A 27337-nucleotide genomic window follows, 5' to 3' on the forward strand; every position below is an offset into this window, starting at 1 on the left:
CACATCGATTCAACAGAAATACTCCTCATAAATGTGGATGATAATACAAGTTATACACATGGAATTATAGATATACCTGTCCTTAATGCAACCACTGTGTCAGATTTCAAAAAAACTTTACAGAAAAAGCAAACCATCAAAATTCTGAGACGGCGTTCAGAACAATCAAGTCAAATTAGCCGCCATGTTGTAGTCAACATAAGCCATAAATTACATGCTAAATATTCCCTTACCTTTGATGATCTTCATCAAAATGCACTCCCAGGAATCCCAGGTCCACAATAAATGCTTGATTTGTTTGATAATGTCCGTTATTTATGTCCAATTAGCTACTTTTGTTAGTGCGTTTGGTACACCTATCCAAATGCTGGTGCTGGTGGACCTTTTCTTCGGACAAAAACTTCAAAAAGTTATATTACAGGTCGAAGAAACATTTCAAACTAAGTACAGAATCAATCAATAAGGATGTTTTTTTTATCATATATCTTCAATAAAGTTCCAACCAGGGAAATTTCCTTTGTGTCTTGAGGAGCAACGGAACGCAAGTGGATCATGTGGCTGACACCTGTTCATTCTGTTCTTATTCAGTCCCACACACAGTAGAAGCCTCATTCAAATTTCTATAGACGGTTGACATCTAGTGGAAGCCCTAGGAAGTGCAACTTCATTCATGTCTCAAGGGGATTTCAATGGGAACTGTGTTGAAAACCTACCAACCTCAGATTTCTCACTTCCTGTTTGGATTTCTCCTCAGGTTTTTGCCTGCCAAATGAGTTATGTTATACTCACAGACATCATTCAAACAGTTTTAGAAACTTCAGAGTGTTTTCTATCCAATACTAATAATAACATGCATTTATTAGTAACTTGGACTGAGGAGCAGGCCGTTTACTCTGGGCACCGTTTATCCAAGCTACTCAATACTGCTCCTGCAGCCATAAGAAGTTAAAGGTTAAAAAGTTTCTTCCAGTCCGCGGTGAGTAATCGCTTTTCTGATGTCCAGAAGTTCTGTTCGGACATAAGAGACGGTAGCAGCAACATTATGTTCAAAATAAGTTAAAAAATAAGTTACGCAAAAAAAATTACAAAATTGCATAATTGGTTGGGAGAATGTAAAACATCAGCCATGTTCATCAGCTCCATATTTTACTCATGCCACACTGTCTGTGTCGCACCAAACGACGCACCAAACAACGAGCATCACAAACACCGGGAATCTTCCCATTCAGTTGGTCAACTTTTACATTTACCGCTACCCCACTACCCCAGTAATCACTCCTTTCAATGGCACCCTTGTCTTGAGAGCAAATCAATTTCCATGTCTTGCCCCCATTCATTTAACGTGGAGAGCCTTCTCCCTCTGACCAGCAGAAACACAGGCAATTATCAAAAGTCCACTTCTGGTTACCCTCACCGATTCCACAGCACCCAACTCTGTTTTCACCCACCCTGAAAACAAAAGGCAAGGGTCCACCTTTTCCCAAAACTTCACTCCTACTGTCACAGACTCGTCTTTATCCTGACCCTCGGCGCAAGCCTCGGGCTCCGAGAACTTGACCACACCTACCACTTCCGATACTTCACCCTCATTCACATCCTTTCTCCTCCTGTCTTCAGCTCACTCTGCTTACACTTTCTACCATTGTTCTTTAACAAACCATCTCCCTTTTCCCGACATTTTTAACCAGCTCAAGCTCACTCTCTTCCTCCCTCTCGCTCTCTTAGACCTCCTCTGCTTGAAATGAGGTCATCGGCTCGGCCTGCCCTTAATACATTTGTATGCCCATATATGGTAGTAAGATCAATAGCCAAGATACTCAGCTTTCCACAGACACCCTGCTTTTACAGATAAGGCTACCGTTCTCAAACCCCAAAAAATCTAATAGGGTCCTCAAATATGGGGACATTACATTTAACTATGGCGCAACAAAATTACAGAAGTGACAAGCAGTGATAAGTGCTAAACCTAATTGATACATATGCTCTCAGTTTTTTGTATGAAAATGTTTATCGTATTAGATTAAGTACAAATTAGCTTGACATTAAATTTCATTCTCATTCACTGTAAAGCAAGGGGATGATATGAACAATTTTAAAGACAGAGAAAAGCACAGCTGGGACACAGTAATGAAGGAACAATCTAATAAATCAGTCTTGAAAATGTAGTGAATTGGGCAGCATTGTATCTTCTGTAGCATTGTAATCTGCTATCTGCTTAACCCAGGATACCCCTCTGATTTGCTGTCCTCATCCAATTATACATGGTATGCCTCCAGGTGCTCATTTGGACTGTGTCAGAAGGTTAAATGAATTCCTCCACATTCCTCCTCTGATAGCGCCTTCCTCTTGACACAAACTACCTGCAATATCATGCTGTCAAGGCTAGACATTTTGCACCATGCCTATCTGATGTGCATTGATTTTAAAGGTTCGAGGAGGGTATCACACAAAGGTTCAAAGGTTATGGTTTTTAGTGAGTGAAAGGGATATTTTTTTGTGTACAGTAATTGTACATTCTGGAAAGGCAATGCCTCAAACCATTTAATTTTCTCAACCTGTGATCTGTTGTAAATGTGTTTCTGCAGATCTTCTGATGGCCTTGTCAACCTCATCTGATGTTGTAGAAATGCACAACCCTTACAATTCACATACACTGTAAAACAGTAGAGTACAATTCAGTTTCTTTAATGCCAGTGATTGATATTTTAAATGTTCCAATTTAACAATTTTATTCAACCATATGGCTTTTCCCTGTTAGTGTTACTTTGCTGTTTCCAGATGTTCAACAGGCAGATAATACTATATACTGATAAATCCCCATTTAGCTTTGTCATTGTAGTCAATATGTAGACACACTAAATGTTACAAATAAATCTTATTTTATTTCACATACATTATTATTATTTTTTTACTTTGAACTTGTCACAATCTAAATGATTCTACAACAAAATGAGGAACTACCACAACAAAGTCAAAATGTATTACTGGGGAGAGAAGATATCAACTTCTCTGCAGCAAGATGGACACATGTATTTTGCCATTAGGCAAAGGTTACGGTCTAGTAATGAAAAGACAAAAATAGGATGAAAAAGTGGTCTTTGTAGGTTCTCTGTCAACTTCAAGATCCTCAAAAGTATTTATTACTCCCCAGAATAGTGTTATAATACTAACTTTTTTTAAAACCTCAAACCACTTTGATAAATAAAATACATTTTCATTTATGGTTGACAATAAATAAAATAAAATATTTAGGGGAACAGGTATCTTTTCACCAGTGTGACGTTGCAATCCTGTAGAAGCCCTTTCCTATTTTCATGGACAATTTCTTAAGTGGGGAGTTACAATTTTGCTTATTAGGTTGGGGGAATTGAGATTTTGGCTGACGTTGCATCCCATGAGTATTGCTATGGACAGTTTGTTTTTAATGAATATGTACATACACGTACATAATTAAGCATTTACGTACACATATGCAAAGATTATGGTCGGAGGGAATGATGCTCAGTTTGATCAGTCTGTTCTGTGAGTAAGCATGGTGCAAGACCAAACAAATAAGAGCAATACTTTTAGATACAAATTTGTACTGTACACGGTTCTGTAGTGTCTTTAATTCCAACCCAGCACTTATGGATTCCTTTTGGGTATATAAATTGAATTTGAAAAGCTTGATTACTGACACCTATTCCTTACAGGTCACCTGGGTAGCAATTAAGTTCATTTCGGAGGATCCGTGTTAGACAGGCTCACTGACAACTGTGCAAAAACATACGTCACAATGTCGTAGCATTGCATCCAATAAAATGGAATGATTTGGGACTGCACTCCTGTGTCCTGTTATGGCGTTCTGCAGTGCTATTTCCATTCCCGGTAGCATTCTCATGCAGTAGTGGGAAATTCAGAAGTTAATAAATAATCCTTAGATTATTCCCAACATTTGGATTCCCAGATTCACAAACCATGTTAGATCATTTTCATGTTAAAGCGACGGGGTCCAGCTTCCCCCTCTGCTCCTCCATCTAAAGAGGTGCCATTAGACTTGGACCGAGGTACGTATTCAATATCTATGTTGTTTTTATGCTTTCCTTTGCCCCGACTCCAAACGAACAGGAGGAGGAAGCAGAACAAAACCACCCCCAGGAATGTGAAACAACCCATTGCTGTCGACACTAAGATAGTCTTTAGGTCCAAGCCGTAGGTCACGTTGATAGTCCCATTGGTAGTGGCATTGCTGGGATCTGTGTAGTACTGGGTCCTGTTTGCGTAGAGCGACCCCAGGCTTTTCACTGCTAGGGAGGTCATTAATGAGTCGTTACCCGCAGTGTTGGTTGCCATGCAAAGGTACACCCCGCCGTCCTGCACCTCGGCCGCCTTGATCTCCAGCGTCCCATTGTTGTGGACCATGACTCTACCGTGGCTCTTGTTGGTGAGGAGGCGCCGGCGTGGGGACAGCCATGACACCACTGGCCTGGGGATCCCCTCAACACTGCAGTACAGTCTCACTGGCTGACCTTCGTCTACGGCAATTGTTTGCGTCTTGTTCTCCCGTATTTTGGGCTTGGTGCACGTCACATAGTAGGAGAGCAGGGTCTCCTTGAACTCCCTGAAAGGCCTGCCGCGGATGCCCTCGGGGGTACTGCACTCCGGCTGCGAGTCACCAAAGTAGATGGACTGCCTCCTCTGCAGGATCCACATGAGGCGGCAGTCGCAAACCAGGGGGTTGTCATCGATCAAGAGTACCTCCAGAGCCTCAGGAGCTTGGAAGACACCCTTCTCCAGGGTGTCCAAACGGTTGTGGGAGACGTTGAAAACCTTGAGCCACCGAAGGCCCTGAAATGCGTACGGTTCAACGGTCGACAACTGAGCCCCGACCAGATGCAGTTCCCTTAGGTGCACTAACTGCGACAGCATCCTGCCTTCGATGTGTCTGATGCGGTTGAAGGACAGGTTGAGGAGCGTCAGGTAGTGCAGGTGCTTGATTGCCTGGTATGGGAAGGTGGACAGGTTGGTGTTGGTGATGAAAAGCGTGGTCAAATTGAGGCCGTGCAGCGTGTTGGCCGGCACACTGTCCAGCGAGGTCCAGCTGTCAATCTCCAGATGGCGCAATCGGAACAGCTTCTTGAAGGAGTAGGCATGCAAGGTGCTGATGCTGAGGTATCGCAGGTGAAGTCTTACCAGGTTGTGCAGGTGGGACAGGGCCTCAGTAGGCACCACTGTCAGATTGCATCTCTCCAGGGTTAGAGTCTCTAGGCTCAGCAGTCCACTGAACGCCCGGTGGGAGATGTACACTAGGTCATTGTCACCCACCTCCAGGAACTTCAGATTGTTCAAGTCCTGGAACATGTAGTCCAGCAGGATGACAATATTGTTGTCGCTGACATCCAACCGGGTGAGGTTGGACAGGCCTGTGAAGACACCCATAGGAATGAGCTTAATACGATTGCTTTTGAGACTAAGGGAGTGCAAGCTGTACAGAGGGTTGAAGGCCCCCGGCTCCACATAGGTGATAATGTTCCCACTGAGGTCCAAATCCTCTAGACCAGGATAGGGGGCAAAGTCATCCGGGTTGACGGCCTGCAGCTTGTTCTTGCTCAGGTCCAGGATTCTGGTCTCGATGGGGATACCGTCTGGGATGCTAGGTAGTCGTTTGCGGTGGCACAGGACCGACTTGCTCTGGGCCGAGCAGTCGCAGCGGGCGGGACATCCCAAGGCGGAACCCACGAAGATGGCCACAAGAGCCAGTCCCAGGAACGGTTGCCAGCATGAGAGGGCCGTGTGCAGCATGACTTTACTCATACAATCGACCATTCTGTCACGGCTCTATGAGAGAGAGGGAACACACACAACAAGAGAATATAATTAGAGAGCATAAATTGGTAAGAAAAAGTGACATGTGAAAACCTTCATGGATGTCAATATAAACATTATTTTAAGATTATAAATGGACACTAAAATGGATGAGATCATCTTATTACTGTGGCGAAATTGACTGTCATCTTATTTCAATGAACATTGAGGACAGATTAGAATGGCCTTGTTTCTCTGATGCAAATGACTCATTTTCAACATCCTGAGCCATCATAAGCATTTCACACAGTACTGCAGCTGAAACCAGCAATCATGCCCCACCTATATCCCCTGACTCACATACTTATTCAACATACTGTCACAATTTAGGCCAATGAACTCTTTTCTTTCAATGGTTTACTCTCATGCTTTGAATTTAAGAACAATTTGTCCATAGTCATTTGTTATATCGGTTGGGTCTCCTTATAACACAAATCACTTCAAAGAGTCTGCAGTCTATTGTCGTGTTTCATCCACAGCAAACTGATCAAGGGAGATGAGTGGAGGAGTTATAAGAAAACTATCTCTATGATACGTCTGATCATTATTCTAACCAAGGAGGATTCAGTAGATGTATTCGGATTTATATGTATTACTTGTGCAAAATATGTAAGACCATAAGCAGCTAAACAATGATGCTTAATCTTTTCATGTTCATATTGTAAAGTGAGGAATTGCTAGCAACAATGTTTGTCCACAAGTCCACATGTGATGTTTTTTCCCAATTCAACTTTTTTAAATCCAAGACGTTCCATCTATTTCCATCTCTGTGTGTTTTCTTCACATTGAAACAGTTATATTGTTTATACAGGACCATATCTTTTGCTTTTCTGACCCTTACACTGAAATAATGAGCATGATTTTATTGATTTTCTTAGATAAACTTCCACCCCTCATAAGTAATAGAAACTGCACAACAGCTGCAAAATGACCATGGAACAAAATAAAAAAACATGATTGGAAAAACATGATTATTTCCGCCGTCCAAACACATTGAGAGTGAACACAATCAACACGTAGAAATTGTTGGAGGGCAGAACCTAATGGGAAGAAAATTAGGTTTGTAATTATACGGATTATCACAAAGGCCGCAAAAGCTAATAAATGAAGATCCGGGAGGTTAATCCGTTTTTAAAAATCCAATTAAAAAGATTAATCCAAAAGGTGTCAAAACAAACACCATCACACTCTGAAAGAGTAGCATCTGTAGTCAAGATGTGTCTGTTTTTCTTTTCAGCAGCAGAGAGTGGGGTTGAGATATTGCCTCTCACCTGTAGTAATAGGATGGGCCAAAGCCTTACACTGAACAAGATTCTCAAATAAATTCATTCAACAGTAATGTAATGCCTCAGTGTTACCCGAACACTTACTCATAAGGGGCACAGGGGAACATGCCCCATCAGATTTGTCCTGTTTAACACACACACACACATACATACATACATACATACATATACATACATATATATATATATATATATATATATTATTCAAAGGTATGTGGACCCTTCAAATTAGTGGATTTGGTTATTTCAGCTACAACTCTTGCTAACAGATGTATACAATCGAGCACACAGCCATGCGATCTCCATAGACGAACATTGGCAGTAGAATGGCCTTACTGAAGTGCTCAATGACTTTCAATGTGGTACCGTCATAGGACACCACCTTTCCAACAAGTCAGTTCATCAAATTTCTGCCCTGCTATTGCTGCCCCGGTCTAATGTAAGTGCTGTTATTGTGAAGTGGAAACGTCTAGGATCAACAACGGCTCAGTGCGAAGTGGTAGGCCACACAAGCTCAAATTACGGATCCGCCGAGTTCTGCATAGAGCATAAAAATCATCTGTCCTCGCTTGCAATACTCACCACCGAGTTCCAAACTGCCTCTGGAAGAAACAGCAGCACAAAAACTGTTTGTTGCGAGCTTCATGAAATTGGTTTCCATGGCCGAGCAGCCGCACACAAGCCTCACCATGGGCAATGCTGAGCGTTGGCTGGAGTGGTGTAAAGCTCGCCGCCATTGGACTCTGGAGCAGTGGAAACACGTTCTCTGGAGTGATGAATCATGCTTCACCATCTGGCAGTCTGATGGATCGAATCTGGGTTTGGCAGATGCCAGGAAAACGCTACTTGCCCCAATGCATTGTGCCAACTGTAAAGTTTGGTGGATGAGAAATAATGGTCAAGGACTGTTTTACATGGTTAGGGCTAGGCCCCTTAGTTCTAGTGAAGGGAAATCTTAGTACTACAGCATACAATGACATTCTAGACGATTCTGTGCTTCCAACTTTGTGGCAACAGTTTGGGGAAGGCCCTTTGCTGTTTCAGCATAACAATGCCCCCGTGCATAAAGCGAGGTCCATACGGAAATGGTTTGTCGAGATCAGTGTTGAAGAACTTGAGTGGCCTGCACAGCGCCCTGACCTCAAACCCATCGAACACCTGTTCGATGGGTTTGAGGTCAGAGCCTAATCGCCCAACATCAGTGCCCGAACTCACTAATGCTCTTGTGGCTGAATGGAAGCAAGTTCCAACATCTAGTGAAAAGCCTTCCCAGAAGAGTGGAGGCTGTTATTGGGGGTCCAACTCCATATTAATGCCCATGGTTTTGGAATGAGACGTTCGACGAGCAGGTGTTCACATACTTTTGGTCATGTAGTGTATATTATACATATTATTGCACATTTTGTTGTGTTACAGCCTGAATTAAAAAATCGATTACATTTATTTTTTTCTCACCCATCTACACACAATACCCCATAATGATATAGAGAAAACTTGTTTTTAGAAATGTTTGCAAATTTATTGCAAATGAAATAATTCAGAAATATCTAGTTTATTAAGTATTCAAGCCCCTGAGTCATTACATGTTAGAGTCACTTTTGGCAGTGATTACAGCTGTGAGTCTTTCTGAGTAAGAGCTTTGCTCACCTGGATTTTACAATATTTGTCCATTTTCAAGTCTTGCCATAGATTTTCAAGAAAATTTCAGTCAAAACCACAACTCGGTCACAAAGGAACATTCCTTGTCTTCTTGATAAGCAACTCCAGTGTAGATCTGGCCTTGTGTTTTCGGTTATTATCCTGCTGAAAGGTTAATCTCCCAGAGTCTGGTGGAAAGCAATCTGAACCAGATTTTCCTTTAGGATTTTGCAAGTGATTAACTGCATTCCATAACATTTTTATCCTGCAAATCTCCCCAATTCTTAACGATTTCAAACATACCCATAACATGAATGCAGCTACCACTATGCTTAAATATATGGAGAGTGGTACTTAGTAATGTGTTTTATTGCATTTGCTCCAAACATAAAACTTTGTATTCAGGAAAAAAAGTTAATTGCTTTAAACATTTTCTTAACAGTATTACTTTAGTGCCTTGTTGCAAACAGGATGCATGTTTTTGAATATTGTTATTCAAATTGGATGCAGTCTATCACAGTGCCATCGGTTTTGTCACCAAAGCCCCATATACTACCCATCACTGCGACCTGTACGCTCTCGTTGGCTGGCCCTCGCTTCATACTCAACGCCAAACCAACTGGCTCCAGGCCATCTACAAGTCTCTGCTAGTTAAAGCCACACCTTATCTCACTCAGCTCACTGGTCACCATAGCAGCACCCACCCGTAGAACGTGCTCCAGCAGGTATATCTCACTGGTTACCCCCAAAGCCAATTCTTCCTTTGGCCGCCTTTCCTTCCAGTTCTCTGCTGCCAATGACTGGAACAACCTGCAAAAATCACTAAAGCTGGATACTCTTACCTCCCTCACTAGCTTTAAGCACCAGCTGTCAGAGCAACTCACAGATCACTGCACCTGTACATAGCCCATCTGTAAATAGCCCATCCAATATACCTCATCCCCGTACTGTATTTATTTATTTATCTTGCTCCTTTGTAATGCCTTTGTAATCTTCTGCACATTCTACCATTCCAGTATTTAATTGCTATATTGTAATTACTTCGTCACCATGGCCTGTTTATTGCCTTACCTCCCTTATCCTACCTCATTTGCACATGCTGTATATAGACTTTCTACTGTGTTATTGACTGTATGTTTGTTTATTCCATGTGTAACTCTGTGTTGTTGTATGTGTCGAACTGCTTTGCTTTATCTTGGCCAGGTCACAGTTGCAAATAAGAACTTGTTCTCAACTAGCTTACCTGGTTAAATAAAGGTACAAAAAAAGAATATTACAAAAATAAAATATGTACAGGCTTCCTTCTTTTCACTCTGTCAATTAGGTTAATTTTCTCCTATTACAACCATCAACCTCTTGAAGCTAGGGGGAACTATTTTTATTTTTGGAAAAATAACATTCCCAAAGTAAACTGCCTATTTCTCAGGACCAGATGCTAGAATATGCATATAATTGACAGCTTAGGATAGAAAACACTCTAAAGTTTCCAAAACTGTAAAAATATTGTTAAAAACGCTTGTATTGTTTTCGCTGTAAAGCATCATTTCAAACTCTGAGACGAAAGGGTGATTAACAAAAGGCTAAGCTGTGTTTCGCTATATTTCACTTTTGATTTCATGAATATGAATATTTTCTATTAAGATTATTTGGCCGTTGCGCTATGCTATTTAGCGTAGTTGATGACAATTATCCCGGATCTGGGGGGAGGGGGGGTTTCCAAGAGGTTAAACTCTGTAACTGTTTTAAAGTCAGCATTGGCTGAGAGGTTTCCTTCCTCTCTGGCAACTGATTTATGATGGGCACCTGTATCTTTGTAATGACACACCTCAATTTATTTAGGCTTGCCATAACAAAGGGGTTGAAGACTTAATGACTCAAGTGATTTTTTATTAATTTGTAAAAATTTCAAAAAACAGAAATCCCACTTTCACATGATGGGGTATTGCATGCAGGCCAGTGACAAAAAAACTAAATTTAATCAATTTTATATTCAGGCTGTAACACAATAAAATGTGGAAAAGGTGTAAGGCTGTGGATACTTTCTGAAGGCACTTTATACAAAACATTTAAAACACCAGCACTTTCCATGACATAGACTGACCAGGTCAATCCAGGTGAAAGCTATGATCCCTTATTGATGTCACTTGTTAAATCCACTTCCACCAGTGTAGATGAATTGGAGGAAAAAGGTTAATTAAAGAAGGATTTTTAAGCCTTGAGACAATTGAGACATGGATTATGTATGTGTGGTGTTCAGAGGGCGAATGGGCAATGGGTATGGTACTAGATGTAACGAGGCTGGGTATTTCATGCTCAAAAATTTCCTGTGTGTATCCAGAATGGTCCACCAACCAAAGTACATCCAGCCAACTTGACACAACTGTGGGAAGCATTGGAGTCAACATGGGCCAGCATCCCTGTGTAACGCTTTCAACACCTTGTAGAGTCCATGCCCCATCACATTGAGGCTGTTGTGTAACTCAATATTAGGAAGGTGTTCCTAATGTTTTGTATACTCTTTCGCTCTCTCGCTGTCTCTCTCACTACTACTACTACTACTACTACTACTACTACTACTACTACTACTACTACTACTACTACTAACACTACTACTAGCCACCTAGTCATTTTATGAAGTTCGCTTCAGCTAGCCCAGATAGCTAGGTATAAGGTTGGGAGATTGGGAACCTATGTACCAAAAAGCAATTTCAGGGTAACAATCAAGTTTGAGTAGGTAGCTTGTCTAACTATTTTAGCTGGGGTTTGTAGGGTTTAGCAAATCAAGCATAATAATATACTGAATAAGACTCACATTCCTTTCAATAGTTTACCCAGATTCTAGCAGAGATGCAGAGAAGCATATTTAGTTTCATAAACAATTAAACACCAGTCAGGAGGATACAGACAGCTCAAGAGTTATGCTTAGATCTATAGTTTATAGCTTCAATCTGTGTGTAGTAATGTTATCTCAGAATGCCATTTCACATGGCTAGTTATTGCCTAATGTTAGCTAGCTAACTAGCTAATATTGAACCTATTTGGCTCATTTTAGTTAGCTATGACAATTGGTTTGTATTGCTAGTACTCTATGGATTGGGATTATGGTTTATTGTTTAGCTGGCTAGCTAGTTAGCTCCATGTATAAACAAAATACCCCAAATTAAAGCTGACTGTTAGCTAGCTAGCTGATGTTAGATGGCTGGCTCGCTAGCTAACATTATTTTTATGATTTGTGTGTAGTATGTTAATGTTTTCTCAGAATGGCATTTCGTATTGCTAGTTATAGCCTAAAGTTAGCTAACTAACTAGCTAACCTTAAACCTATTTGGTTAACTTTAGTTAGCTATGACAATTGGTTTGTATTGCTAGTACTCTATGGATTGGGGTCATGGTTCATTTTTTAGTTAGCTAGCTAGCTAGCTCCATGTATAAACAAATAACCCCAAATTAAATCTGACTGTAAGCTAGCTAGCTGACGTTAGATGGCTGGCTCGCTAGCTAACATTATGTTTATGATTTGTGTGTAGTAATGTTATCTCAGAATGCCATTTCACATTGCTAGTTATTGCCTAAGGTTAGCTAGATAATTTGGCTACTTTAGCTAGCTATGACAATCGGTTTATATTGTTTGTACTCTATCGATTAGGATTATGTTTCATTGTTTAGCTAGCATGTGTAAACAATAGGCTCCACTTGGCCAGATGATTACATGACCAATCAAGTTAGCCAGGTGTGTCTGACGGTGATTATGGCTATCTATTGTTTAATAATGCCAAAATATTTGTTTCTGAAATTTGTCTTTCAGCATTAGTAGAACACGCCTGATTCTCCTCTACCAGTAATACTAGGAGAATGGTCCAATGCCTCCCATCAAAAAGATAGCTGGCCCAAGCAGGCACAGGTCAAATTGTATTTGTCACATACACAGGGTTAGCAGATGTTATTGCGAGTGTAGCGAAATGCTTATGCTTCTAGATCTGACAGTGCAGCAGTATCTAACAGGTAATATCTAACAATTCCACAACTAAACCTAATAGGTAACAAATATCACAACAAAACCTAATACACACAATCGAGTAAAGAAATGGGATGAGAATAGTTAAGTATAAAATATATATGGATGGGCAGTGACAAAGCGGCTAAGATTCAATAGATAGTAAAGAATAGATAGTGAAGGATACAGTATACAGTATATACATATGAGATGAGTAATGTGAGATATGTAAACATTCTTGGAGTGGCATTATTAAAGTGACTAGTGTTAGATTTATTAAAGTGGCCAATGACATCAAGTCTTTAGGTAGGGAGCCGCCTCTCTGTGCTAGTGGTGGCTGTTTAACAATCTAATGGCCTTGAGAAAGAAGCTGTTTTTCAGTCTCTATGTCCCAGCTTTGATGCACCTGTACTGATCTCGCCTTCTGGATGGAAGCGGGGTGAACAGGTAGTTGCTCGGGTGGTTATTGTCCTTGATTATATTTTTTGCCTTCCAGTGACATCGGGTGTTGTAGGTGTCTGGTAGGGCAGGTAGTTTGCTCCTGGTTATGCGTTGTGCAGACTGCACCACCCTCTGGAGTGCCCTGCAGTTGCCATACCAGGTGGAGATACAGGCGGCAGGATGCTCTCAATTGTGCACCTGATAAAGTTAGTGAGGGATTTCTGTGACAAGCCACATTTTTTCATTCTCTGAGGATGAAGAGGCAAGGTTGCGCCTTCTTCACCACACTGTCTGTGTGCGTGGACCATTTCAGTTTGTCGGTGATATGTACACCGAGGAACTATAAACCTTCGACCTTCTCCACTGCTGTCCCGTCGATGTGGATAGGGGAGTGCTCCCTTTGCTGTTTCCTGATGTCCACGATCATCTCTTTTGTTTTGATGACATTGAGTGACAGGTTATTTTCCTGACAACACACTCCGAAGGCCCTCTGCTCCTCCCTGTAGGCTGTCTCGTCATTGTTGGTAACAAGCCTACCACTGTAGTGTCATCTGCAAACTTGATGATTGAGTTGGAGGCGTGCATGGACACGCAGTCATGGGTGAACAGGGAGTACAGGAGAGGGTGTAGGTGAAAATTCATGACTATGGTTGATTTTCAGTAACCTATATTGTTGTCTTTGAAGTAGAAAGAATAACTGATATAAGTTTAAATATTAGACATGTGTAAACAGAATGAAGGCTGAACCCATGTGAGTGTACAAAACTGGATCAACATCGAATTGACCATTGGACATGTAAAAAACAGAACGGAAGCAGAATCTGTGTTGATGAGTTAAGGTAGACTAACAAGACGTGACTGGTCTGGGCCATATCTGATCTTGTGAAGGCTACTGGACACGCACATGGGTAAATCATACATAAACAACATCGGCCTGAACTTGTAAAGACCTCTGGACAGGAACATTGGCTAAGCAGTGAGGGGCAACAGTAAGAGGGGGCATGTCATGCCACCAATAGACTATGCCCCAATGTCTGAGCCAATAAGAGAATGGAAACTAAGTAAGACAACAAGATTCATAAAGTGGAGTGATGACGTTATGTAAGGAAAAGACTGTATAAAAGCCAAGTACTAAGAATGAAGTGTTAGTTCTTCCATGGAATTGCTCGGCTTTGTTACTCTCCGTAATAAAGTCTATTTGAATTCACAAGCTCCGGTATCTGAGAAGTATTTGATTCAATATTTTCCACAACAAAGGCTGAGAACGCACCCTTGTGTGGCCCCAGTGTTGAGGATCAGCGGAGTGGAGATGTTGTTTCCTACCTTAACCACCTGGGGGAGGCCTGTCAAGAAGTCCAGGACACAGTTGCACAGGGCGGGGTCGAGACCCAGGGTCTCAAGCTTAATGGTGAGTTTGGAGGGTACTATGGTGTTGAATGCTGAGCTGTAGTCACCTGAAGCATGAGGATCTGCAGCGAGTGGTGAACTTCATCAACAACTAAGCAGAGAATTATGCAAAAGTATTACCAGGACACCACCCAGGGCACAAACACTTTTTTTTTTTATTTAACCTTTATTTAACTAGGCAAGTCAGTTAAGAACAAATTCTTATTTTCAATGATAGCCTAGGAATGGTGGGTTAACTGCCTGTTCAGGAGCAGAACGACAGATTTGTACCTTGTCAGCTTGGGGGTTTGAACTTGCAATCTTCCGGTTACTAGTCCAATGCTCTAACCACTAGGCTACCCTGCCGCAGGGTCCCTACAAGGAATCGACTAATAGAATTTTGAATATAATTTTCATTGCATTGTATGAGGTTATTCTTCTTATCTAAACTTGAGAGGTAAATTTATGTTGTACAAGGTTGTATTGACTTCTACATGTTTTTGGTTATTTCCTGTTTTACAGCTTCGATGCTCTGGAGCCTGGTGTTGTTGTCGCCAAGGAGTGTAACGCTGACATCCTGCCTCCCATAGATGGTCTGTCTGTACAAGCACCACCTGGACTGGACACAGCTAGACAAACTTATGTTTTTGAGAAGATCAGGGAGTTTTGTGACGAAGAGGCTATGGACATCACATTCCCTGCACCAAAGTCAAGGACAGTACAGAAGATTCCCTTGTTCATGTGTGGTTCGGACGGACCAGTTATCAGCACTATCTGCAGTGCCTCTATTCACATGACTCTCTCCTAACACACACGCCATACATTGCTGCTACTATTATTTTTTTTATCCTGCTGCTCAGCCACTTTAACCCTGATTGTATGCATACTACTACCTCATCGATCACAGATATTGTTACTGATATATTTCTTGTACATACAGTATATTATTTTATATATATTGACAATATCTATTCCTGATATTGCTGCTATGCAAGGAACCATTTGGCTGTACCGTTTACACCTTCTGTAAGGACCATCATCTTGGCAAGATGTGGCTGGAGGTTATAGCAATTCTTTCACATGACCTATACATTTAGACAAGTGTGTCTGGGTAAGATTCATGTAATATTTACAAAATATGTTTTTTCTGTTGACCTGTTTTTTCCCTTATTGTAGACTACTACTTTTACCACTTTTAGTCTTAATCTTCACTACACTACCCACTTTTTAGCACATGACCTCACATGTGAATCCTTAAAGAGATGGATGGGGCTGGAGGGAGGGTGCGAACAATGCTGAATGGGTGGAGACAAAAGAGATTTCTCCAGTAGGTACCAACACATTCATAGGTAATTTTCTCAAAACTTTCAAAGCAGAATTACTTTCCCATTGTTCCTCAAAAATGCAATATACAATTGTGTAGCTCTTAGTCTCTACTTTTATCCAATGTAAAAAAAACACTATTTCAAATTTTGCTACATAAAAACGATTTGAGCCAGTCAGTCACATATATGACTAGTTTCAGGAAACTAGGTGTATGTCCCGTGTCACTACTTCACAGGAGAGCCATTTGAATGCACACTTTTTTTGCCTGCTTTTCCTTCACTCTGCGGTCCAACTCACCCCAAACCATCTCAATTGGGTTGAGGTCAGGTGATTGTGGAGGCCAGGTCGTCTGATACAGCACTCCATCAGTCTCCTTCTTGTTCAAATAGCCCTTACACAGCCTGGAGGTGTGTTTTGGGTCATTGTCCTGTTGAAAAACAAATGATAGTCCCACTAAGCGCAAACTAGATGGGATTGCATATCGCTGCAGAATGCTGTGGTAGCCATGCTGGTTAAGTGTACATTGAATTCTAAATAAATCATTGACAGAGTCACCAGCAAGCACCCCCACATCATCACACCTTTTCCATGCTTCACAGTGGGAACCACACATGCGGAGATCATATGTTCACCTACTCTGCGTCTCACAAAGACACGGCGGTTGGAAACAAAGATCTCAAATTTGGACTCATCAGACCAAGGACAGATTTCCACAGGTCTATTGTCTATTGCTCGTGTTTTGTGGCACAGGCAAGTATCTTCTTATTATTGGTGTCCTTTAGTAGTGGTTTCTTTTCAGCAATTCGACCATGAAGGACTAATTCACGCAATCTCCTCTGAACAATTGATGTTGAGATGGGTCTGTTACTTGAACTCTGTGAAGCATTTATTTGGGCTGCAGTCTGAGGTGCAGTTAACTCTAATGAACTTACCCACTGCAGCAGAAGTAACTCTGGGTCTTCCTTTCCTGTGGCGGTCCTCATGAGAGACAGTTTCATCATAATGCTTGACGGTTTTTGCGACTTCACTTGAAGAGACTTTCTTGAAATTTTCCGGACTGACTGAACTTCTTGTCTTAAAGTAGAAATGGACTGTCGTTTCTCTTTGCGTATTTGAGCTGTTCTTGCCATAATATGGGACTTGGTCTGTAAGCAAATAGAGCTATCTTCTGTATACCAACCCTACCTTGTCACAGCACATCTGATTGGCTCAAACGCATTAAGAAGGAATGAAATTCCACAAATGAACTTTTAACAAGGCACACCTGTTAATTGAAATGCATTCCAGGTGACTAACTCATAAAGCTGGTAAAGAGAATGCCAAGAGTGTAAAGAGGTTGGCTACTTTGAAGAATCTCGGATATAAATTATATTTAGATTTGTTTAACACTACATGATTCCATATGTACTATTTCTTAGTTTTGATATCTTCACTATTATCTACAATGTAGAAAATAGTAATAATAAAGAAAAATCCTTGAATGAGTAGGTGTGTCCAAACTTTTGACTGGCTATATATATATATTCTTGAAGAATATCAAAATATAAGCTTGTTTTTCTCCAATGTTTGTAAACATTGTAATCGTAAACAAACACTGTATAGTCAGCAAAAATAATATTTTTGATTTCGTGGATGGTCAGTCCTTGCATCCATAACTCTGTCTATTAATCTGAGAGTGGTTACATTTCTCCAGGCTCATACCTGAGCTTTTTACCAAAAACAGAGCTGTGGCGACCGTTATTTTATTGTTTCATCTGTGGACTTGCCGTTTAAATAGCTGCATATTATCAAGACATCAAAGTGTCACCAACAAAAAGGTAAACAATAGGCCTATAGCAAATGCAGCATATGGCATTCATTTTTCAAATGTAACTAGCATTTTCAGTAGCGCTCAAAGCATGCCATTCCGTGAGCACCGCATTTTATTTTTTCAACTCAAATCAATGAGCCCAATCATTCCTCCACGACAACAAAATCCTAGACAACAGAGTAGGGCTGGTTAATAAGTCCTTAGTTTTGGGGTTATGCTCATGTAAAACAATTTAGCTAATCTATTCTTCCATATTTCCAAGTCCTATTCTTGAATATCAAGGGTTATAACATTTATTGGAATGACTTGAAATCTGATAGACTTTGGTTTTTAATGTAAAGATATAAGTTAATCGTATTATTATACAGTGCCTTGCGAAAGTATTCGGCCCCCTTGAACTTTGCGACCTTTTGCCACATTTCAGGCTCCAAACATAAAGATATAAAACTGTATTTTTTTGTGAAGAATCAACAACAAGTGGGGCACAATCATGAAGTGGAACGACATTTATTGGATATTTCAAACTTTTTTAACAAATCAAAAACTGAAAAATTGGGCGTGCAAAATTATTCAGCCCCTTTACTTTCAGTGCAGCAAACTCTCTCCAGAAGTTCAGTGAGGATCTCTGAATGATCCAATGTTGACCTAAATGACTAATGATGATAAATACAATCCACCTGTGTGTAATCAAGTCTCCGTATAAATGCACCTGCACTGTGATAGTCTCAGAGGTCCGTCAAAAGCGCAGAGAGCATCATGAAGAACAAGGAACACACCAGGCAGGTCCGAGATACTGTTGTGAAGAAGTTTAAAGCCGGATTTGGATACAAAAAGATTTCCCAAGCTTTAAACATCCCAAGGAGCACTGTGCAAGCGATAATATTGAAATGGAAGGAGTATCAGACCACTGCAAATCTACCAAGACCTGGCCGTCCCTCTAAACTTTCAGCTCATACAAGGAGAAGACTGATCAGAGATGCAGCCAAGAGGCCCATGATCACGCTGGATGAACTGCAGAGATCTACAGCTGAGGTGGGAGACTCTGTCCATAGGACAACAATCAGTTGTATATTGCACAAATCTGGCCTTTATGGAAGAGTGGCAAGAACTGAAAACTGCTGTTCACAAATGCTCTCCATCCAACCTCACTGAGCTCGAGCTGTTTTGCAAGGAGGAATGGGAAAAAATTTCAGTCTCTCGATGTGCAAAACTGATAGAGACATACCCCAAGCGACTTACAGCTGTAATCGCAGCAAAAGGTGGCGCTACAAAGTATTAACTTAAAGGGGCTGAATAATTTTGCACGCCCAATTTTTCAGTTTTTGATTTGTTAAAAAAGTTTGAAATATCCAATAAATGTCGTTCCACTTCATGATTGTGTCCCACTTGTTGTTGATTCTTCACAAAAAAATACAGTTTTATATCTTTATGTTTGAAGCCTGAAATGTGGCAAAAGGTCGCAAAGTTCAAGGGGGCCGAATACTTTCGCAAGGCACTGTATGTAGTAGAAAGCAATGGGTTAGAACAGTGGTTCCCAAACATTTTTTAGTCCCGTACCCATTCAAACATTCAACCTCCAGCTGCGTTCCCCCTTTAGCACCAGGGTCAGTGCACTGTCAAATGTTGTTTTTTCCCATCATTGTAAGCCTGCCACACACACACTCTACGATACATTTATTAAACATAAGAATGAGTGTGAGTTTTTGTCACAACCCGGATCATGAGAAGTGACAAAGAGCTCTTATTGGACCAGGGCACAAATAATAATAAAATAATCAATAATTTTGCTCTTTATTTAGCCATCTTACATATAAAACCTTATTTGTTCATCGAAAATGTTGAATAATGCACCACAGGCTAATCAGAAGTGTGTGCTTGAAAGGATGCACATAACTCTGCAATGTTTGGATTCTCAGTCTTAAATCATTTTCCACCCACAGTCTGCCTTTATTTAGCTTCATGCTAGTGAGGGCCGAGAATCCGCTCTTACATAGGTATGTGGTTGCAAAGGGCATCAGCGTCTTAACCTCTACTGACTCCCCTTAATCATATCCTCAATTTTGTCCCGAGAGTCACTAATCCTAGATTCAGATCATTCAGGCGAGAAAAAACATCACGCAGATAGGCCAGTCATTTGAGAAATACATCACGCAAGCGGTCAGACAAGTGAAAACTATGGTCAGTAGAGAGAACTTTAAGCTCGTCTCTCAATAAAACATTTTTAAAAAATTAAAAACATGTCAATACTTTGCCCCTTGATAACCAGCACACTTCCGTATTTTGTAAAAGCATTTTATGATCGCTGCCAATATCATTGCATAATGCAGAAAATACCTGAGAATTCAGGGGCCTTGCTTTAACAAAGTTAACCATTTTCACTGTAGTTTCCAAAACGTCTTTCAAGCTGCCAGGCATTCCCTTGGCAGCAAGAGCCTCTCGTGGAGGCTGCAGTGTTCTTAAGTGGCGTCAGGAGCAACTGCTTGCACTTGCGTTACCACTCCACTATGTCTCTCTGTGATAGCTTTTGCGCCATCAGTACAGATACCAACACATCTTGACCACCAAAGTCCATTTGATGTCACAAAGCTGTCCAGTACTTTAAAAATATCCTCTCACGTTGTCATGGTTTCCAATGATTTGCAGAATAGGATGTCTTCCTTAATTGACCCCCCATAAACATAACAGACATATACCAGGAGCTGTGCCAGCTGTAACGCATATAATTCACTGGCTTGTATGCGAAGCAGTAATTGTTTCAAAACATCTCCTGCCATGTCACTGATGCGTTGTGAAACAGTGTTGTTTGATGAAAGCATTGTCTGCATAGTTTATTTTGGCCTTTTCCCCCAGCATTGTCCCAGACATATCCACTGCAGCAGGAAGAATTAAGTCATCCACAAACGTATGGGGCTTGTCTGTCCTAGCCACTCAGTAGCTCACCATATAAGACGCTTCTAGCCCCTTCTTATTAATGGTACCTGTTGCTTTTATACATGTCTTACTTCTCAAAAGTCGTCTTTATTCATGCACAACTCCCGAGGCTTATTTTTCAAATATTAATGTTTCGCTTCTAAATGTCTGCGCAAGAATGAATGTTTCCTGCGAGAGAGTAACGGTTAATGTGATTGGATGTTCATTATTTTACTAGGCTACCTGTATTTGACTTTGTGTTGTTATTTTGCTGAACACTAGATGGTTCAATTTTGTTTTTGGCACTGAAACGAGGGTACTCAGGTGAGTGAAAACCGTCACCCAAATGTGTAGCTCCTCTGTAATATTTATTTAATTATTTATTTATTTATTTTACCTTTATTTAACCAGGTAGGCAAGTTGAGAACAAGTTCTCATTTACAATTGCGACCTGGCCAAGATAAAGCAAAGCAGTTCGACAGATACTACGACACAGTTACACATGGAGTAAAACAAACATACAGTCAATAATACAGTATAAACAAGTCTATATACAATGTGAGCAAATGAGGTGAGAAGGGAGGTAAAGGCAAAAAAGGCCATGGTGGCAAGGTAAATACAATATAGCAAGTAAAACACTGGAATGGTAGTTTTGCAATGGAAGAATGTGCAAAGTAGAAATAAAAATAATGGGGTGCAAAGGAGCAAAATAAATAAATAAATTAAATACAGTTGGGAAAGAGGTAGTTGTTTGGGCTAAATTATAGGTGGGCTATGTACAGGTGCAGTAATCTGTGAGCTGCTCTGACAGTTGGTGCTTAAAGCTAGTGAGGGAGATAAGTGTTTCCAGTTTCAGAGATTTTTGTAGTTCGTTCCAGTCATTGGCAGCAGAGAACTGGAAAGAGAGGCGGTCAAAGAAAGAATTGGTTTTGGGGGTGACTAGAGAGATATACCTGCTGGAGCGTGTGCTACAGGTGGGAGATGCTATGGTGACCAGCGAGCTGAGATAAGGGGGGACTTTACCTAGCAGGGTCTTGTAGATGACATGGAGCCAGTGGGTTTGGCGACGAGTATGAAGCGAGGGCCAGCCAACGAGAGCGTACAGGTCACAATGGTGGGGAGTATATGGGGCTTTGGTGACAAAACGGATTGCACTGTGATAGACTGCATCCAATTTGTTGAGTAGGGTATTGGAGGCTATTTTGTAAATGACATCGCCAAAGTCGAGGATTGGTAGGATGGTCAGTTTTACAAGGGTATGTTTGGCAGCATGAGTGAAGGATGCTTTGTTGCGAAATAGGAAGCCAATTCTAGATTTAACTTTGGATTGGAGATGTTTGATATGGGTCTGGAAGGAGAGTTTACAGTCTAACCAGACACCTAAGTATTTGTAGTTGTCCACGTATTCTAAGTCAGAGCCGTCCAGAGTAGTGATGTTGGACAGGCGGGTAGGTGCAGGTAGCGATCGGTTGAAGAGCATGCATTTATTTTTACTTGTATTTAAGAGCAATTGGAGGCCACGGAAGGAGAGTTGTATGGCATTGAAGCTTGCCTGGAGGGTTGTTAACACAGTGTCCAAAGAAGGGCCGGAAGTATACAGAATGGTGTTGTCTGCGTAGAGGTGGATCAGAGACTCACCAGCAGCAAGAGCGACCTCATTGATGTATACAGAGAAGAGAGTCGGTCCAAGAATTGAACCCTGTGGCACCCCCATAGAGACTGCCAGAGGTCCGGACAACAGACCCTCCGATTTGACACACTGAACTCTATCAGAGAAGTAGTTGGTGAACCAGGCGAGGCAATCATTTGAGAAACCAAGGCTGTTAAGTCTGCCGATGAGGATGTGGTGATTGACAGAGTCGAAAGCCTTGGCCAGATCAATGAATACGGCTGCACAGTAATGTTTCTTATCGATGGCGGTTAAGATATCGTTTAGGACCTTGAGCGTGGCTGAGGTGCACCCATGACCAGCTCTGAAACCAGATTGCATAGCAGAGAAGGTATGGTGAGATTCGAAATGGTCGGTAATCTGTTTGTTGACTTGGCTTTCGAAGACCTTAGAAAGGCATGGTAGGATAGATATAGGTCTGTAGCAGTTTGGGTCAAGAGTGTCCCCCCCTTTGAAGATGGGGATGACAGCAGCTGCTTTCCAATCTTTGGGAATCTCAGACGACACGAAAGAGAGGTTGAACAGGCTAGTAATAGGGGTGGCAACAATTTTGGCAGATCATTTTAGAAAGAAAGGGTCCAGATTGTCTAGCCCGGCTGATTTGTAGGGATCCAGATTTTGCAGCTCTTTCAGAACATCAGCTGAATGGATTTGGGAGAAGGAGAAATGGGGAAGGCTTGGGCGAGTTGCTGTTGGGGGTGCAGTGCTGTTGACAGGGGTAGGAGTAGCCAGGTGGAAAGCATGGCCAGCCGTAGAAAAATGCTTATTGAAATTCTCAATTATGGTGGATTTATCAGTGGTGACAGTGTTTCCTATCTTCAGTGCAGTGGGCAGCTGGGAGGAGGTGTTCTTATTCTCCATGGACTTTACAGTGTCGCAGAACTTTTTTGAGTTAGTGTTGCAAGAAGCAAATTTCTGTTTGAAAAAGCTAGCCTTGGCTTTTCTAACTGCCTGTGTATAATGGTTTCTAGCTTCCCTGAACAGCTGCATATCACGGGGGCTGTTCGATGCTAATGCAGAACGCCATAGGATGTTTTTGTGTTGGTTAAGGACAGTCAGGTCTGGGGAGAACCAAGGGCTATATCTGTTCCTGGTTCTAAATTTCTTGAATGTGGCATGTTTATTTAAGATGGTTAGGAAGGCATTTTAAAAACATATCCAGGCATCCTCTACTGACGGGATGAGGTCAATATCCTTCCAGGATACCCCGGCCAGGTCGATTAGAAAGGCCTGCTCGCTGAAGTGTTTCAGGGAGCGTTTTACAGTGATGAGAGGAGGTCGTTTGACCGCTGACCCATTACGGATGCAGGCAATGAGGCAGTGATCGCTGAGATCTTGGTTGAAGACAGCAGAGGTGTATTTAGAGGGGAAGTTGGTTAGGATGATATCTATGAGGGTGCCCATGTTTAAGACTTTGGGGAGGTACCTGGTAGGTTCATTGATAATTTGTGTGAGATTGAGGGCATCAAGTTTAGATTGTAGGATGGCTGGGGTGTTAAGCATGTTCCAGTTTAGGTCGCCTAGCAGCACGAGCTCTGAAGATAGATGAGGGGCAATCAGTTCACATATGGTGTCCAGAGCACAGCTGGGGGCAGAGGGTGGTCTATAGCAGGCGGCAACGGTGAGAGACTTTTTTTAGAGAGGTGGATTTTTAAAAGTAGAAGTTCAAATTGTTTGGGTACAGACCTGGATAGTAGGACAGAACTCTGCAGGCTATCTTTGCAGTAGATTGCAACACCGCCCCCTTTGGCAGTTCTATCTTGTCTGAAAATGTTGTAGTTTGGAATTAAAATGTCAGAATTTTTGGTGGTCTTCCTAAGCCAGGATTCAGACACAGCTAGAACATCCGGGTTGGCAGAGTGTGCTAAAGCAGTGAATAGAACAAACTTAGGGAGGAGGCTTCTAATGTTAACATGCATGAAACCAAGGCTACTACGGTTACAGAAGTCGTCAAAAGAGAGCCCCTGGGGAATAGGAGTGGAGCTAGGCACTGCAGGGCCTGGATTCACCTCTACATCGCCACATATAAATGTACTGTTTTTTTTTTAATATGAATCACATTTTTATTTGGCGTACCCTTGACGGCATACCCCCGTTTGGGAATACCTGGCTTAGAAGAAGCCTACGTAATAAACGCATAAAGTAAAATTTTACATCCATATATGGCCAGATATGTAAACTTTAATCTTAATTTATCCTGCAATAGATGTCGTTCAATGGGTAACATACATTTTTGTTTTCTTCTACTGCCTCTTAAGGGGAAAGTAATATGGTGACACTGAATGTAGGCTGTGTGTAGCGGATGGTGGTTATGATATGAAGGTTTTGCTTGGAAGTGTTTTTTCGCCTGAAGTCTGAAGTCCACAAGCAAAGGGAAAAAGTGAGCAGAGGAGAGCGAATAGATGTGAGAAGGAATTATACAACGATCAAAGGGATGAAAGTGAACTGTGTTTGCGTGTGATGAGGAGTGTATTCATTTGGACGATTCTGTTAAAACATTTCTTAAATGGAAGCAAACTGAACGAAACGGGAATTAACATACCTGAATTTGTCCAATAGAATATTTTGTTTGCTACTGTTGGACAAATGATTACACCCTGTAAGGCGATATTGAATGTGCCAATGTGTGTCACCTTGATTACTCAAATTTCTCTTGACCTGTGCACCTACGTCGTAAACTTTCATTCACAGTCTATGTTGTAGCCACCTCATGAAGGGCATAGGGAAGATTTTAGCATCATGGAGTAGCCTAAACTTATCAACATTACTGATCATTGAGCTGGTGAATGGAATATGAATGACATTCACCCAATATGCTCATTAAAAAATATTGTCCTCCCTCATTAAATAGCCACTGATGACGTCACATGTTATCACATTAATTGCGCACAAAATCACATGATGAGCAACCATGAAGTGCCAGAGTTCATAGTTTTACTTGCACAGGCACAACCAACACACGTTGCCATCCTTCTCAGCATGTGCAATAGCCTACAGTATGTGGCATGACTTCACCATAGTGTTTTCACATTCTTCCCAAACGCTTTTGGCTCTCGTGTCTTTGGGATGACCTCAGGATGGTCAGCTGAGCGTTGTCTCTGAGACTGATACTACATCAAAATGTACGCTCATATTGCTATAGCGCCTATCTGATAATGCAGGCAGACCGCCCTATTCACTGTCTGAGCTTGTGAATGCCAAAGGAGCTTTTATCAGATTGAAATCTAGAGGTGAGAGAGCAGCTACAGGAGATTGCGATCACTCCCCAGGCAGTTGACTGGTATATTCCATGGGCCGCCACAGATCTCTCCCACTCTCTCTCTTTCTCTCACTGTCTCAATTTCTCCATTCTCGCTCTCTCCTTCCGGCTCTTTCTCCTTTCTGTCTTGAGTGTGCACAGTGCTCCCTCTCACAAAAACAACAGCACAGCTGTTCAATATTCAGTTGCATCCTAAAGAAAATGCAATGTATAATAATGGAGATTCAGTGGGAGATTAAATTAATAAAGAATCTATTCATGTTTAATCAACCATTCCACTGTTATTCCCCTTTCATAAAGCCTCAGTAAAATACAACGTGGAAAATCAATAGATTAAGAAACATTTATGCACTTTGACGTTAAAAGTTGATGCTTTTCAAGACAAAAAGAAGAAGAACATCTTTCATAACACATAGACTTGTTTATGATCTGTGGAATCTGTGAAACTCCTCATGATGCATCTTTCGCAATCATCAAGGCATCTGTTTAAAATGAGATATCCAACTTCAGCAGATTTTGTATGCCAACTCGATCACTGAAAATGACTATTCAAATGAAAGCTGATAGAGACTTGGAGAGCACAGCAGACAGAGTATGAAATGTTTGGCCGATCTAAACCTTTTGATGATAAGTACACCCCAGTGGATTGCAATGGAACCCACTGTCACTGACTATTAAATAATTCATGACCTGGGATGCTCTTTGCTTTAGATGAATACCTTTGAGAAATTTCTCGAAGGTATTCACCTGAAGCAAAGATCATCAATGGTCACATACAGTTGAAGTCGGAAGTATACATACACCTTAGCCAAATACATTTAAACTCAGTTTCACAATTCCTGACATTTAATCATAGTAAATATTCCCTGTCTTATGTCAGTTAGGATCACCATTTTATAAAAAAAGAAAGTGAAAGAGAATGATTTATTTCAGCTTATATTTCTTTCATCACATTTCCAGTGTGTCAGAAGTTTACATACACTCAATTAGTATTTGGTAGCATTGCTTTTTAATTGTTTAACTTGGGTCAAATGTTTCGGGTAGCCTTCCAAAAGCTTCCCACAATAAGTTGGGTGAATATTGGCCCATTCCTCCTTACAGAGCTGGTGTAACTGAGTCAGGTTTGTAGGCCTTCTTGCTCGCACATGATTTTTCAGTTCTGCCCACAAATGTTCTATAGGATTGAGGTGAGGGCCTTGACTTTGTTGTCCTTAAGCCATTTTGCCACAACTTTGGAAGTATGCATGGGGTCATTGTCCGTTTGGAAGACCCATTTGCCAACAAGCTTTAACTTCCTGACTGATATCTTAAGATGTTTCTTCAATATATCCACAAAAGTTTCCCCTCATGATGCCATTTATTTTGTGAAACGCACCAGTCCCTCCTGCAGGAAAGCACCCCCACAACATGATGCTGCCACCCCCGTGCTTCACGTTTGGGATGGTGTTCTTCACGTTTGTTGGTCATTATGACCAAACTGTTATATTTTTGTTTCATCAGACCAGAAGACATTTCTCCAAAAAGTATGATGTGCAAACCGTAGTTTAGCTTTTTTATGGTGGTTTTGGAGCAGTGGCTTCTTCCTTGCTGAGCGGCCTTTCAGGTTATGTCGACATAGGACTCGTTTTTACCTAGGACTTGTTTTTTTTGTACCAGTTTCCTCCAGCATCTTTACAAGGTCCTTTGCTGTTGTTCTGAGATTGATTTGCACTTTTCGTCCCGAAGTACGTTCATCTCTAGGAGACAGAACGCGTCTCCTTCCTGAGCGGTATGA

At 41.3% G+C, this 27337-nt stretch overlaps 1 protein-coding gene across 1 annotated transcript in view; it reads right to left on the reverse strand.

Moving 5' to 3' along the window:
* Nucleotides 1-2763: 2763 nt before the first annotated feature.
* LOC139390707 (leucine-rich repeat and immunoglobulin-like domain-containing nogo receptor-interacting protein 2) overlaps nucleotides 2764-27337 on the reverse strand; it is a 172101-nt gene continuing 147527 nt past the window's right edge. Inside the window, exon 2 of the mRNA XM_071138021.1 lies at nucleotides 2764-5817. Coding sequence (XP_070994122.1) covers nucleotides 3961-5805 — 1845 coding nt within the window. The 5' untranslated portion in view covers nucleotides 5806-5817 and the 3' untranslated portion in view covers nucleotides 2764-3960. The remainder of the gene's footprint in view (nucleotides 5818-27337) is intronic.

The sequence above is a fragment of the Oncorhynchus clarkii genome, chromosome 31 (genome assembly GCF_045791955.1).
Source record: "Oncorhynchus clarkii lewisi isolate Uvic-CL-2024 chromosome 31, UVic_Ocla_1.0, whole genome shotgun sequence".
In the NCBI taxonomy this organism is placed as follows: Eukaryota; Metazoa; Chordata; class Actinopteri; order Salmoniformes; family Salmonidae; genus Oncorhynchus; species Oncorhynchus clarkii.